A 14,742-nucleotide genomic window follows, 5' to 3' on the forward strand; every position below is an offset into this window, starting at 1 on the left:
CCTTTACCTACCTCTTCTGTCCAATATCAGGGTAGTTGAAATCCCCCATAATTATTCTATGTTTTTTACTCATTTTCCTAATTTGTCTGCATATTTCTTCCTCCACCTCCCTTCCGCTATTTGGTGGTCTGTAGACTACACCTATTTCACCTACTAGATCAGGCCTACTCCTGTTCCTATTTCTTATGTTCCTATTAGCGTGATTGACCCTTAATTATCTTTTATCTCTATCCATATGGATTCTATTTATGGCTTGCTGATAACTGCGTCATTTTTTTCTACTGCCTAATAAGTACAGCTACTCCACCTCCCCTTTTTCTCCCTCTCTATTTTCTAAATATGTTATACACTGCAGTGTTTAATTCCCAGTCCTGATTTTTCTTTAGCTATGCCTCAGTAATCTGTAAAATGTCTGGTTCTTCGCAACGCATGATTGCCTCCAGCTCCCCTGTTTTATTAGCGACTGTGTACATTGCTGTACAGTCACTTTAACTCATTTTTAATAGGATTTCCTCTCACTTTATGAATAACCATCTTTTTAGACTCCTGTTCTATAACTCTTATTTATTCCCTTGCCATCAATGTCCTCCCTTACTTTATTCTTTCCTATGCTCTGTTTTCCTGTTTTGTTTTTATTTAGGATGGTTACATTTCTTGTAGATCTCTCCCCCTATCTTACTAGTTTTAAAGCCTTTGCCAGCTCTATATTTACCTTTTCCGTTAGGACACGGGTCTCATCCCAGTTGAGGTGGAGCACGTCCCATCGGTACAGCTCCTTCCTTTTGACAAGGTCTCACGCAAGAGATTGGTGTGCAAAATTAAAGCACATGGTATTGGGGGTAATGTATTGACGTGGATAGAGAACTGGTTGGCAGACAGGAAGCAGAGAGTCGGAATAAACGGGTCCTTTTCAGAATGGCAGGCAGTGACCAGTGGGGTGCCGCAGGGTTCAGTGCTGGGACCTCAGCTCTTTACAATATCCATCAATGATTTAGATGAAGGAATTGAATGTAATATCTCCAAGTTTGCAGATGACACTAAGCTGGGTGGCGGTGTGAGCTGCGAGGAGGATGCTAAGAGGCTGCAGGGTGACTTGGACATGTTAGGTGAGTGGGCAAATGCATGGCAGATGCAGTATAATGTGGATAAATGTGAGGTTATCCACTTTGGTGACAAAAACAGGAAGACAGAATATTATCTAAATGGTGACAGTTTAGGAAAAGGGGAGGTGCAACAAGACCTGGGTATCATGGCACATTAGTCATTGAAGTTTGGCATGCAGGTACAGCAGGCGGTGAAGAAAGCAAATGGCATGTTGGCCTTCATAGCTAGTGGATTTGAGTATAGGAGCAGGGAGGTCTTACTGCAGTTGTACAGCGCCTTGGTGAGGCCACACCTGGAATATTGTGTTCAGTTTTGGTCTCAATCTGAGGAAGGACGTTCTTGCTATTGAGGGAGTACCAGATTGATTCCCAGAATGGCAGGACTGACATATGAGGAGAGACTGGATCAACTGGGCTTGTATCCACTGAAGTTTAGAAGAATGAGAGGGGATCTCATAGAAACATATAAAATTCTGACGGGATTGGACAGGTTAGAGGCAGGAAGAATATTCCCGTTGCTGGGGAGTTCCAGAACCAGGGGTCACAGTCTAAGAATAATGGGTAAGCCATTTAGGACCAAGATGAGGAGAAACTTCTTCACTCAGAGAGTGGTTAACCTGTGGAATTCTCTACTGCAGTTGTTGAGGCCAGTTCGTTAGATATATTCAAAAGGGAGTTAGATATGGCCCTTACAGCCAAAGGGATCAAGGGGTATAGAGAGAAAGCAGGAAAGGGGTACTGAGCCATGATCTTATTGAATGGTGGTGCGGTCTCGAAGGGCCGAATGGCCTGCTCCTGCACCTAATTTCTATGTTTCTATGTTTTCCTGTCCCAGAACTGGTGCCAGTGTGCCATGAAAAGGAACCCCTCTTTCCCTTTAGCCACGTGTTAATTCTCCTGATCTGTCTGTGCTTCTATGCCAATTTGTACATGGCTCGGGCAATAATCCAGAGATTATTACCCTTGAGGTCCTGCTTTTTAATTTTCACTGCAGCCAGATAGTCAGGGTTGGACTGGAGAAATGGGAGATTTCTGCCACTGGTTTTAGGACCTAGATCCAGTGGTAGACTCCTTGCCCCATTTTCCATCCAGTGACATTGCTGGGCAAAGGAAAATCCACTCTCTGTTTTTCAAAGGAAAGGAAAAGCTTCGATTGTTTTTGTTCAAGGCACTCCAATTCTCTTGGAAACTAATGATCTCTGCTGGTGCTGAAATAATATGAAGAGGCTACATGACTAGCTCCTCATGAATCAAAGACAGTGTGGCTTCTACTGGGGAAAATTGAAGATAGTAAAGAGCCCTCAGTCTCCTAAGAAGTTGTTCTGGGAAGCAACCCTCCAGTGATGTCACTGGAGTAACCAAGCAATGAACACACACCGTGAAAGACCTACCAAAATTCTTCTGCTACTATTTCTTCAACAATAAAATGATACAAAACTTTGAATAAAACTCCCAAACTTTTATTTTCCCTCACTCTAAAGCTCACTACATCTCGACTACAATTTCTGAGGCTAGATCCTGAACCATGGTGGGGGGGGGTCTCTGCTTAACCTGAGTTCAGAGTTTTCATCACCCTCAAAAAAAATGTGGTGCCTCACATGATGGATAAAATGGAGATTAGACACTTTATATTGATCTCTTTCCCCTCCTCCCTCGATTATTTAAAACAAAAAGAGGGTTCGTCGGAAATCATTTCAACGATTGGAACCAAGGCTAATCCAGGGTGCTGTTGGTAGCTACTAGCTAACCGTAATGGGACTTGGAAAGAAAGATCTGTTTCTACAGACCAGATTTCTTCTCTCTTTGGCTGCAGGAAACCCTGAAAGCTAACTGGTAGGGTTTTAACTGGCCATACAGCAGAATAAGTACCAGTGTTTTGTGTGTTGTAACCTCCTCCAGCCCTACAATGCTCTGAGATCTCTCTACTCCTCTAATTCTAGCCTCTTGCGCATGCCCGATTTTAATCATTCCGTGCCTTTAGCTGCCTAGGCCCTTAGCTGTTGAATTCCCTCCCAAAATCTCTCCACCTCTCTCTTCCTTTTAAAATGCTCCTTAAAACCTATCTCTTTTACCAAACTTTTGCTCCCCTTTCCTAATATCTCTAATGTGGCTCGGTGTCAAATATTGTTTGATAAGGCTCCTTAGGACGTTTAATAAGGCGCTATAGAAACATAGAAAATAGGTGCAGGAGTAGGCCATTCGGCCCATCGAGCCTGCACCGCCATTCAATAAGATCATGGCTGACCATTCCTTCAGTACCCCTTTCCTGCTTTCTCTCCATACCCCTTGATCCCCTTAACCGTAAGGGCCATATCTAACTCCCTCTTGAATATATCCAGTGAACTGGCATCAACAACTCTCTGCGGCAGGGAATTCCACAGCTTAACAACTATGAGTGAAGAAGTTTCTCCTCATCTCAGTCCTAAATGGCCTACCCCTTATCCTAAGACTATGTCCCCTGGTTCTGGACTTCCCCAACATTGGGAACATTCTTCCCGCATCTATCCTGTCCAGTCCCATCAGAATCTTATACGTTTCTATGAGATCCCCTCTCATCCGTCTAAACTCCAGTGAATAAAGGCCCAGTTGATCCAGTCTCTCCTCATATGACAGCCCAACCATCCCTAGAATCAGTCTGGTGAACCTTCGCTGCACTCCCTCAATAGCAAGAACGTCCTTCCTCAGACTAGGAGACCAAAACTGAACACACTTCCAGGTGAGGCCTCACTAAGGCCCTGTACAACTGCAGTAAGACATCCCTGCTCCTATACTCAAATCCCCTAGCTATGAAGGCCAACATACCATTTGCTGCCTTTACCACCTGCGGTGCCCACTTTCAGTGATTGATGAACCATGACACCCAGGTCTTGTTGCACCTCCCCTTTTCCTAATCTTCCGCCACTCAGATAATATTCTGCCTTCGTGTTTTTGCCCCCAAAATGGATAACCTCACATTTATCCATATTATACTGCATCTGCCATGTATTTGCCCACTCACCTAACCTGTCCAAGTCACCCTGCAGCCTCTTTGCGTCCTCCTCACAGCTCACACCGCCACCCAGTTTAATGTCATCTGCAAACTTGGAGATATTACACTCTATTCCTTCACCTAAATTGTTAATGTACATTGTAAAGAGTTGGGGTCGCAGCACTGAGCCCTGTGGCACTCTAATAGTCACTGCCTGCCATTCTGAAAAGGACCTGTTTATCCCGACTCTCTGCTTCCTGTCTGCCAACCAGTTACCTATCCATGCCAGTGTATTACCCTCAATACCATGTGCTTTGATTTTGCACACCAATCTCTTGTGCGGGACCTTGTCAAAAGCCTTTTGAAAGTCCAAATACACCACATCTACTGGTTCTCCCTTGTCCACTCTGCTAGTTACATCCTCAAAAAATTCCAGAAGATTTGTCAAGCATGATTTCCCTTTCATAAATCCATGCTGACTTGGTCCGATACTGTCACTGCTTTCCAAGTACGCTGCTAATTCATCCTTAATGATTGATTCCAACATTTTCCCCACTACTGATGTCAGGCGAACCGGTCTATAATTACCTGTTTTCTCTCTCCCTCCTTTTTTAAAAAGTGGTGTTACATTAGCTGCCCTCCAGTCCATAGAAACTGATCCAGAGTCGATAGACTGTTGGAAAATGATCACCAATGCATCCAGTATTTCTAGGGCCACTTCCTTGAGCACTCTGGGATGCAGACTATCGGGCCCCGGGGATTTATCAGACTTCAATCCCATCAATTTCCCGAACACAATTTCCCGCCTAATAAGGATATCCTTCAGTTCCTCCTTCTCACTAGACCCTCGGTCCCCTAGTACCTTTGGAAGGTTATTTGTATCTTCCTTCGTGAAGACAGAATCGAAGTATTGGTTCAATTGGTCTGCCATTTCTTTGTTCCCTATTATAAATTCACCTGAATCCGACAGCAAGGGACCTACGTTTGTCTTTACTAATCTTTTTCTCTTCACATATTTATAGAAGCTTTAATATAAGTAGTTGTTGTTGCCGAGCCGATTGCTTTTAGCTGGTGAAACACTGCGTACTTGGGGTTGTTGCCAACTTGCACATCAGCTGACTGAACCTCGGCAAGTGGAGTGTGCCTCTAAATGCCTGTGTGTACTCCTTGTCAAAAGACAGGAACCCTACCTATGCTTTCTCAGTAGATTTGTAAGCACTGTAATAGCTTTGTGTGTGTGTGTCAGACACATGTCTGTACAAGTAAGAGCCAAAGGCATTATCATACAAGTACTCATTTTAATTAGCACATGACTTTGTTATTAGAGGAAATTATTTGCAATCGCAAGTAATGTGGTGTTGCACAAATGCACTCCGAATGCCAGCATTTTAACTGCTGCAGAGATATGTGCAGCAGTTATATTACACCTGATAAGTATAGAAATTCACAGGACATTTCGCCATAACAAATCACTTGCCTTGCATGTATTGCCAACTGCTATTGAACCCATGGTGGTACTCTAATCCTATTGGCAACTTGTGGTCCGTAAACTAACATTTCAAGTGTGTAAAGCAATTACACCAATCTGCAAACTGTATTGGCAAGGTTCAGGTTCTAAGATGCTTATTTTATTTTTGCGTGTGTACATCTTACGCTCTCTTCTCGAGGAATTCCACAAAGTTAATGATTGACGAAGTTTTTTGTCGGTTCACATTTCTGGTAAATCCTTTGCCCAACGTGTTATGAACATCACTTTCTCCGGGGGGTTTGTTGTGAAATGCTGGTGATCTACTTAACCTGAGATGAGGGAGTTCAGTTATGTGGAGAGATTAGAGAAGCTGGGATTGTTCACCTCGGAGCAGAGAAGGATAAGGGGAGATTTAATCGAGGTGTTCAAAATTATGAAGAGTTTTGATAAAGTGAAGAGAACCTGTTTCTACTGGCAGGAGAGTCAGTAACCAGAAGACACAGATTTAAGGTGATTGGCAAAAGAACCAGAGGAGAGATAATTTTTTAACGTACTGCCTGAAAGGTTGGTGGAAGTTGATTCAGCAGTAACTTTCAAAAGTTAATTGGCTAATAAGTACTTGAAAAGGAAAAATTTGCAAGGCTATGGGGTCAAGTTTCGGCCTGAGTTGCTCCTATATTTTTGGAGCAACTGGTTTAGAATGGAGTATCTTAGAAATTGCAATTCTCGGCATTTAGTTTGCTCCAGTTCTAGTCAGTTAGAACAGTTTCAGTTTGGAACAGATTTTTTATTTCAAAAGGTGGCGTGTCCGGCCACTATCGCCTGTTTTGAAAGTTTAGGCAGTGAAAACTTACTCCAAACTAACTTAGAATGGAGTAAGTGCAGATTTTTGTAAGCTCAGAAAAACTTTGCCTACACTTTACAAATCAGACGTAGGGAACGAGGGTGGGGGGCGGGGAGGAGAAGGGAAGTAATTACATTCTACAAGCATTCAACAGTCTTACTTATACAAATAAAGAGCCATCCTGAATAAAATATTATAAACAAAGCAAAGACAAAATATTGAATATTCCTACCTGTGTGAAGCAGCAGCAGCCTTCGAGCTGCGGTGCTTCAGGCAGGCTTTCCATGTAGGAGACAGGGGCGGCGTCAGTGGCTCGACGGCAGCCAAAGACACAGCAAGCAGCCTTCGAGCTGCGAAGGAAGCTGAGGCCATTCAGCCACGGGATCGGGGCGAAAAGCAGCACTCACTGATTTCAGCAGGTGATTTCTTCAACAGTGCTGCTAAAAGCATTCCTTCAGACACCAAAAAAATCACCAAAATTCAATCCCAAGCCTTTCCATGGGTTCAAGAGACAAATGAGCACTTTTCTTTAAGTCCCTTTAAAAATGGCCGAGTGCCAATGTTTATGGGCTACTGCGCATGCGCGCGCTCCAACGCGCACGCGCAAGGCTGCCGGCACGATGTTGTCTCATTTAAATTAGCCCAGCCCCTCACCACTTGTAGAATCAGCGCGTCTCTGTGGCTCCGCCCCCCCCCCCCCCCACTGCTGTGTGCGCGCCGCGCCGAGCTCCCAGGGACCTGCAGGGAGCCGGAGAATCTGGAGGTATTTTTCTGCCGCACTTTTAGGGGTGAAAAACGGGCTTCCAGGTCGGAGCTGCACTGTTCTAGGCGCGGCCTGAAACTTCACCCCAAAGAGAGGGGCAAAATTTGCAGGGCAAAGAGTAGGGGAATGGGACTAATTGGATAGCTCTCAAAGAGCTGGCACGATGAGCCGAATGGCTGCCTCCTGTGCTCTAATTCTAATCCTTGCGATGGTCGAGTCCATTTCAGATTCCAAATTGTACTAGCAAACTAAAAGGTAAAAATTTTGTCCCCTTTGAGGTACAAGAATATGCCTTTGGTCAATGATTTTATTGAGATGGTCTAGTTGCAATAACGGGCTCCTTTTCTTTGTAAATGGGAGCTTGAAAAGAAATGTCAGTGGTACCTGGCGTTGAATGCAGTCGTCAGCAATGCCTTACTGCCGTGCACCATGTTCTGAAAGTCTTTTGTCACCGCTGAAGTAATCTACTGATTTGTCAACGTGTTGTCATGGGGTTTAAAGCATTATTGAGTTGCCATTTTGTTCGGGCTGACAAAGCTGCAATTGTCCGAACCAACCAAAGACGACTGTGAAGCCTTTTGAAAATTTTCTTGGCTCTGCGCAAGATGAAATGTTTTCAAAAAGGCTATTTCAACTATTTGGCTTGGTACCAATGGCGAAGGTGGTTTCAACAAATGGGCTTTCGTACTTTAATGCACCGTATCTTTATTGGTCATTTCTCTTTACTATTACAAACATTAAGCCCCTGCATAAGCTGCTAAACCTGTGGGATGAATAACTTGTCCTGACTGGGCCAGACTGGAGCACCTTCTGACTTTAGACTGAGAGTTGTTCATTGCTTCTGAAGAGCTGCTGTTTTCAAACTTCACTTCCAAGCTGGCTTTATTCATTCGTCCAGTCTTTTGTTTTGATTTCATATTGCTTTTCATTTTTTATTTTGTTGACATTCTGATACTTGAAAATGATCCTGAATGAGATTTAATCGATGTTAATACGCGTAGTAAATGTTGGCATCTATTCACTGTTGTCATTTTTGTTCTATGTTTTTAGGTTAATCCATGCTGGACAGCTGCTCAATGGATTAGCAGGTCCTGCCGTTGTGAACGCTCCTCCATTTCTCTCGACAACCTGGTTCCCTCCAGACCAGAGAGCTACAGCCACTGCCATTGCGTCGCTGTTGAACTACTTTGGTGGGGCTTGTGCATTTTTGGTAGGCCCTTTGGTAGTTCCAGCACCCAATGACACTACGCCTCTACTTACTGCCTCCAACCAATACATCGACTCAATAAAGGATCGTATTCAAGCTCTGTTATATGCAGGTGAATAACACGAACTTAAAAAAAAAAAATTGCTTTGTTTCTTTGTTCTTAATCTTTGCTGATGCTGGCCTCAATGCCCAGAGGTGTATGCAATACACCTTCTCTGAATTCTCTCCTAATCAGAAGACCTAGGGCTAGAAATTGCGTTTGGGACGATAACATTTGAAGGAGGGCAGAAGTATCGCCGGGCAAAAGCGATTTGTTGCTCCCGGGAACTTCAACTTTAGCGCTACCACTTCCCTTACAGCGCGAAAGTGTGTGAGAGGGGCGGTAGAGGCAGAGCGATGAACAATGTTCAGGGCCTCGCTGCCGTCTTTAAAGGCTCCTTCCCTCACTTAAAGGGAAGGGCCAATGATGGGTTGAATGATTCTTATTGCGCTCTCTGTGGGGCCACGGGACCTGAGCTTCATGCATAACAGCCCCAAGCACTCAGAATGGAGGGCTGAGGAATTGTGGGGTCAAAATTAATCAGGAGCCACCAGACTGGGGAGAGACAGAAATTTGACCACCACTGCCTTCAATTTGCACTCCCCAAGCGGCCAGTCGAGGTGACAACGCATCCTGTAGCTGCTATTGTTGACGCCAGGCGATGCTGCAAATATCACATCTGGGGGGCGCTGTGCACCAGATAATATCACGATCTATGAGGCGCGAGAGAGCAAGGTGGTAAGTGTTAGTGCCAGCGCAAAACCGCCAGAGAAGTTCGCGGGCGGCGGTGTAATTGCCGCGCCTGGTCGGTAACCCTTTAACGCCCCTTGTAACGCTCCACTTCCGCAAGCGCTAACAGGAGGCACAAACCAGGCAACTTTCTCCCTGCTTGCCTCCAATACGTGTTTTCCCATGCGGGCCTGGTTGAGCTGGTGATGGTAACGTGAGGAATTGTCGAAGCCTTTAGTCTTGTAAGAAACCACCTAAAAGTGGAACCTCGTAGAATTATATAGGAGAATAAACCGCCTAGAAAAGTTAAGTCTGGCATACTACTTTGAGTTAAACCATGACGATAAAATGAGCAGACAAGTTTGAACAACTTGTTGTCACACAGTTGTTTATGCACAGTGATTAAACGAACCTTACAATCGGTTACAAAACAGCTGTTGGGGGAATGGGCTAAGTTTTTTTTTCCTTCGCTGAATGCCCCTCCCCCCTCCTCCATACCTATCTTGTGAATCTCTCCCTCTCTTTACCACTCTCGATGCACAACGTGTATCTCCAGGTTATAACATGTAAAGAAACCGAGCATAGTTAATGAATAAATTGAAACAGTTAGCGTGCAGGTACAGCAAGAAATTAGGACGGCAAATGGTATGTTTGCGTTTATTGCAAGGGCGTTGGAGTAAGTGTAAGGAAGTCTTGCTGCAATTATATAGGGCTTCGGGACATTATACCTGCAGTACTGTGTACAGTTTTGGTCTCCTTAGCTCAGGAAAGGTCTGCTGGCCTTTGAGGGGGTGCAACGAAAGTTCACTAGACTGATTCCTGGGATGCAGGGATTGTCCTAACAGGAGAGATTGAGGAGAATTGGCCTATATTTTTTGGAGTTTAGAAGAATGAGAGATGATATCACTGAAACGTATAAAATCCTTTGCTAAAATTCAGTTCGGACAAAATGTCATTGACCTGAACTGTTAACTGTTTCTTGCTCCACAGGTGCTGTCTGACCTGCTGAGTATTTCCAGCATTTTCTGTATTTATTTCGGATTTCCAGCATCTGCAATATTTTGCTTTTGTAAAGTTTCTAGAGGGCTTGACAGAGTAGGTACTCGAAGGGTGTTTCCCCTGGCTGGAGAATCGAGAACTAGGGGGGTCACCGTATCAGGATAACGGGTCGGTGATTTAGGACTGACATAAGGAAAAATTTCTTCACTCAGTGGGTGGTGAAACTTTGGAAGTCTCTACCCCAGAGGGCTGTTGAGGTTCAGTCGTTGAGTATATTCAGGAGTGAGATCGATAGATTTTTGGGCACTAAGGGAATTAAGCAATGTGGGGAAAGTGGAATTGAGGTCGAAGATCAGCCATGATCTTATTGAATAACTGAACAGCTCGAGGGGCTGAATGTCCCACTCCTGTTTCTAATTCTTATGTTCTTCGTTTGTGAATGCTTCTTGACTCTTATTCTTTCCATCCCTTTCTGTTAGACATTCTAGTATTTTGGAAGTTATTGCCTCGTTGATGTCTTAAGTGGCTTAAAAACATAGAAAATAGGTGCAAGAGTAGGCCATTCGGCCCTTCGAGCCTGCACCGCCATTCCATAAGATCATGGCTTCTCCAGACACTGGGGACTTTTGGCATGCCTAGAAATTTGTTTCCGATCAGGGCTTTGATTACAAATTAATAGCCCGTCTAATAGTTCCATGCAAGCTCTGTTTTTTCACGGATTGCTCGTTGACAAATTTATACACCTAAATGACTGACACAACACATTCCACAGATTACGAGATATTCCACTCACTGGATAAAGCTTCAGATCTTTTTAGTAGTTGGAGATGTAAATTTGTCCACAAATAATGTGCACAGTTGCTGTGTACTTTCCCAAATAATTAGAAGACAGCACAGAACATTAAGTCGGCAACAGTGAAAATCCATTCAGCCCTGAACTCTTGCTCCATCCAGAGTTTGTGTGACTACTGTATCGTGGAAGTCTGCTGTCCTATTTTACGGTGGTCTCTTTTACAGGAGGAGGGCATTCAGCTCCTCGAGCCTCTTCCACCATTCAATTCAGTCATTGCTCATGTGTACCATAATTACATTTACCCTTTACCCACCTTTAATCCATATCCTTTGATACCCTTGCCTAATAAAAAAAAAATCTGTCTCCGTCTTGAAAATTTGAATTGACCCAGCATCCAGAGAATTTCACATTTTCACCAACCTTCGTCTGGAAAAAGTGCTTCCTGAATGACCTAGCTCTAATTTTAAGATTGTGCCCCCTTCCTCCGGGTTACCCCACCAGAGGAAATAGCTTCTCTGTATACTCTAGGGAATTCTTTTCATTTTAATCACCTCAATTAGATCACCCCTGTTGACAGCCAACGCTATTATCCATTTACAGTATTGCATAGCCCAAATTAATGCCACTCATGGAACTCGCTAATGCCAATAACTGACTCAAAGGCTACGGAACAATAGCCCTTTTGCCGAAAAGCATTCCCTCCATTATGCACTCCTGCTACAATTTATTCCAATCTCACCTCACTGTTGTATCTCTTGTAGCCCTGTAATGGGTTTTGTCAATCCATGCCCTGTAACTAAACTTTTTCTTTATCAGTCCTGTTTTTACTAAGGTCATTATCAGAACAGCCACTCAGTAGCAATTTTCTACAATTTAAGCAGTTGGTATATGAATGTGCTGGCTTACTGGAAAGGATCTTGTGTTCAGCTTAGCAACCACATCTTTTTTTTCTCTTTTGAACTGATTGTGTTGGGTGCTGATTGCATCGTGCTCTCAAATGTTGGAATGCTCTTTATGCTCTGTTGCAAAGTCGCAGTCCTCCTAAAACTGCCACATTTTTGATCTAGATCCAGCAGTCCTTTTGCTGTACTTTTTCACAATGCCAAAAATTGCACTCCCACTGAAATCCTAATGGGGAAATTAAGCAGCTGATTAACGTGCAGCTCCTAACTGTCCACTTCTGCCGAGCGAATCACAGCTGAAATGTCATTCAATTAAATTGAGTCCTTTTAATCAGCTAACAGAATTCTTGAAATAGTGCTGCTCCCCTTTTGAATATCCATCTTGCTTAAAAAGGAAAGTACTGAAGGCAACAGGGCCAGCCTTGGTTGCCAAGACTAATCGCGCGCGGTTGGTGAAACAGTGAATGCTGCAGAAATGACATGCTTGTTCTGGCACCCTGGGTTAGTATCTATTTCAGCAGGTTCCTCTCCGTGTGTTCTGTAACCTGCCTTAGTGCCCACGTTTGATAACGTAAGAATTAGGAGCAGGAGTAGGCCATTCGGCCCCTCGAGCCTGCTCCATCTTTCAATAAGATCGTGGCTGATCTTCTACCTGCGTGCCACTTTCCTCCACTATCCTCATTTCCCTTGATTACCATAATATCAAAAAATCTATGGATCCCTGTTTTGAATATACTCAAAGACTGAGCCTCCACAGCTCGCTGTGGTAGAGAATTCCAAAGATTCACCACCCTCTGAGTGAGTAAAGAAGTTTCTCCTCATCTCAGTCCTAAGTGGCCGACCCCTTATTCTGAGACTGTGACCCCTGGTTCTAGACTCCTCAGCCAGAGGGAACATCCTCCCTGCATCTACCCTGTCAAGCCCTGTAATAATTTTGTATGTTTCAATGAGATCACCTCTCATTCTTCTAAATTCTAGAGAATATAGGCCTAGCCGACTCAGTCTCTCCTCAGGACAATCCCCCCATCCCCGGAATCAGTCTGATGAACCTTCATTGCTCTCCCTCCAAGGATATACTTGCCATTCTTGGGTAAGGAGACCAAAACTGTACACAATACTCTCGGTGCGTTCTCACCAGGGCCCTATATAATACTTTAGCTGATCAAATGAAATTGGTTGGGGTGATGGGGAAACTTTTACAGTTGGTTCCAACTTTTATTTTCTTGTCGACAAAGAGAAGGGAGTGTCATCAAGATGACTTGAGCTGTTGGCTCTCTCTGTAAATTGGCATTGTGAGCCAGCACCATTCTGGACAGTAATCTTGAACATGGCGCTGTCGATCTTAATTTACAACCTTTTGTGATGAGGTCTCGCCTCTATTTAAAAAAAAAATAGAGCTCTTAATTGTGGGAGTGGGGAATAGTAGATGGAGGAGGAGACGAGAGTGGTTTGTGGAGAGCATATGGCAGGGACTTGAGCACCAAAATATCTAGACTGACACACCAACGCAGTGCTGAGGGAGTGCTGCACTGTTGGAGGTTCTGTCTTTCGGATGAGACGTTAAACCGAGACCCCGTCTGCTCTCAAGTGGACGTAAAAGATCCCACGGCACTATTTTGAAGAGGAGCAGGTGAGTTCTCCCCGGTGTCCTGACCAATATTTATCCCTCAGTCAACATAACAAAAAAACAGATTATCTGGTCATTGTCACATTGCTGTTTGTGGGAGCTTGCTGTGCACAAATTGGCTGCCGAGTTTCCTACATTACAACAATAACTACACTCAAAGTACTTTATTGGCTGTAAACCGCTATGAGACATCTGGTGGTCATGAAAGACACAATATAAATCCAAGCCTTTCAGAGTAGGTACCCTTGAGAAAATATTTCCACAAGAGTATCTTGGCCCTGAGTGTTAATGCAGTTTACTTTCCCCTCACCGGTTGCACTGGTTCAAGGCGGCGGCTCACCACCACCTTCTTGAGGGCAAATAGGGATAGGCAATAAATGCCGGCCTTGCCAGCGACGCCCACATCCCATGAACGCATGAAGTGTGACTGGCAATATTCCCTTTGCTCCAGTGGTCCCATGCAGCCTGCTTTTAAATTGAAAAAACGTGCATGCACGCAATATTGAATCGACACGTGGCCCCCCCGCCCCCCCCCTCCCCAAAAAAATATTACAGGGAACATTGGTGACTGGATAAATGAACCTGTTTCAAGTTTTTGATTCACCGAGTTGCAAATATCATGCGTAACTACATGTTTGATTCCTGGGATGAGAGGTCTGTCCTATGATGAGAGATTGTGTAGAATGGGTCTATACTCTGGAGTTTAGAAGCATAAGAGGTGATCTCATTGAAGCATAAAGGATTCTGAAGGGAATTGACAGGGTAGATGCGGAGAGGTTGTTTCCCTGGCTGGAGTGTCGAGAACTAAGGGGCACAGTCTCAGGATACGGGGGTTGGCCATTGAAGACAGAGATGAGGAGAAAAGTCTTCACTCAGAGGGTTGTGAATCTTTGGAATTCTCTCCCCGAAGGCTGTGGATGCTGAGTCTTTGACTATATTCAAGGCTGAGATCGATAGATTTTTGGATTCTAGGGGAATCAAGGGATATGGGGATCGGGCGGGAAAGTGGAGTTGAGGTAGATGATCAGCCGTAATCTTATTGAATGGCGGAGCAGGCTCGAGGGGCTGTGTGGCCTACTCCTGTTTCTATTGTGTTCTCTTACCCAATGACCTTATGTTTCTGCTGCTGCTTTGGTCTAAGTACCAAGGATGCTTTATTTTTAACCAGGTAGAAAGGGGATACTTTCGAAGGCTGAGTAATGCAAACAGTACAACAGTGTGCCGACGCTAGGACTCTTTGTCCGAATTGGATTTGATCACAGGGCCTTCTTCGTTCCACGAGAATGGATTTCTCAATGT

At 44.3% G+C, this 14,742-nt stretch overlaps 1 protein-coding gene across 2 annotated transcripts in view; it reads left to right on the top strand.

Annotated features, from left to right (window-relative positions):
- The window catches only part of slc49a4 (solute carrier family 49 member 4), a 123,604-nt gene that overhangs the window by 49,920 nt on the left and 58,942 nt on the right, over positions 1 to 14,742 (top strand). For both annotated transcript variants that reach the window (XM_070875252.1, XM_070875251.1), the window contains exon 3: positions 8,197 to 8,465. In XM_070875252.1, coding sequence (XP_070731353.1) covers positions 8,197 to 8,465 — 269 coding nt within the window. The remainder of the gene's footprint in view (positions 1 to 8,196; positions 8,466 to 14,742) is intronic.

This window comes from Pristiophorus japonicus, chromosome 3 (assembly GCF_044704955.1).
Source record: "Pristiophorus japonicus isolate sPriJap1 chromosome 3, sPriJap1.hap1, whole genome shotgun sequence".
Classification (NCBI taxonomy): Eukaryota; Metazoa; Chordata; class Chondrichthyes; family Pristiophoridae; genus Pristiophorus; species Pristiophorus japonicus.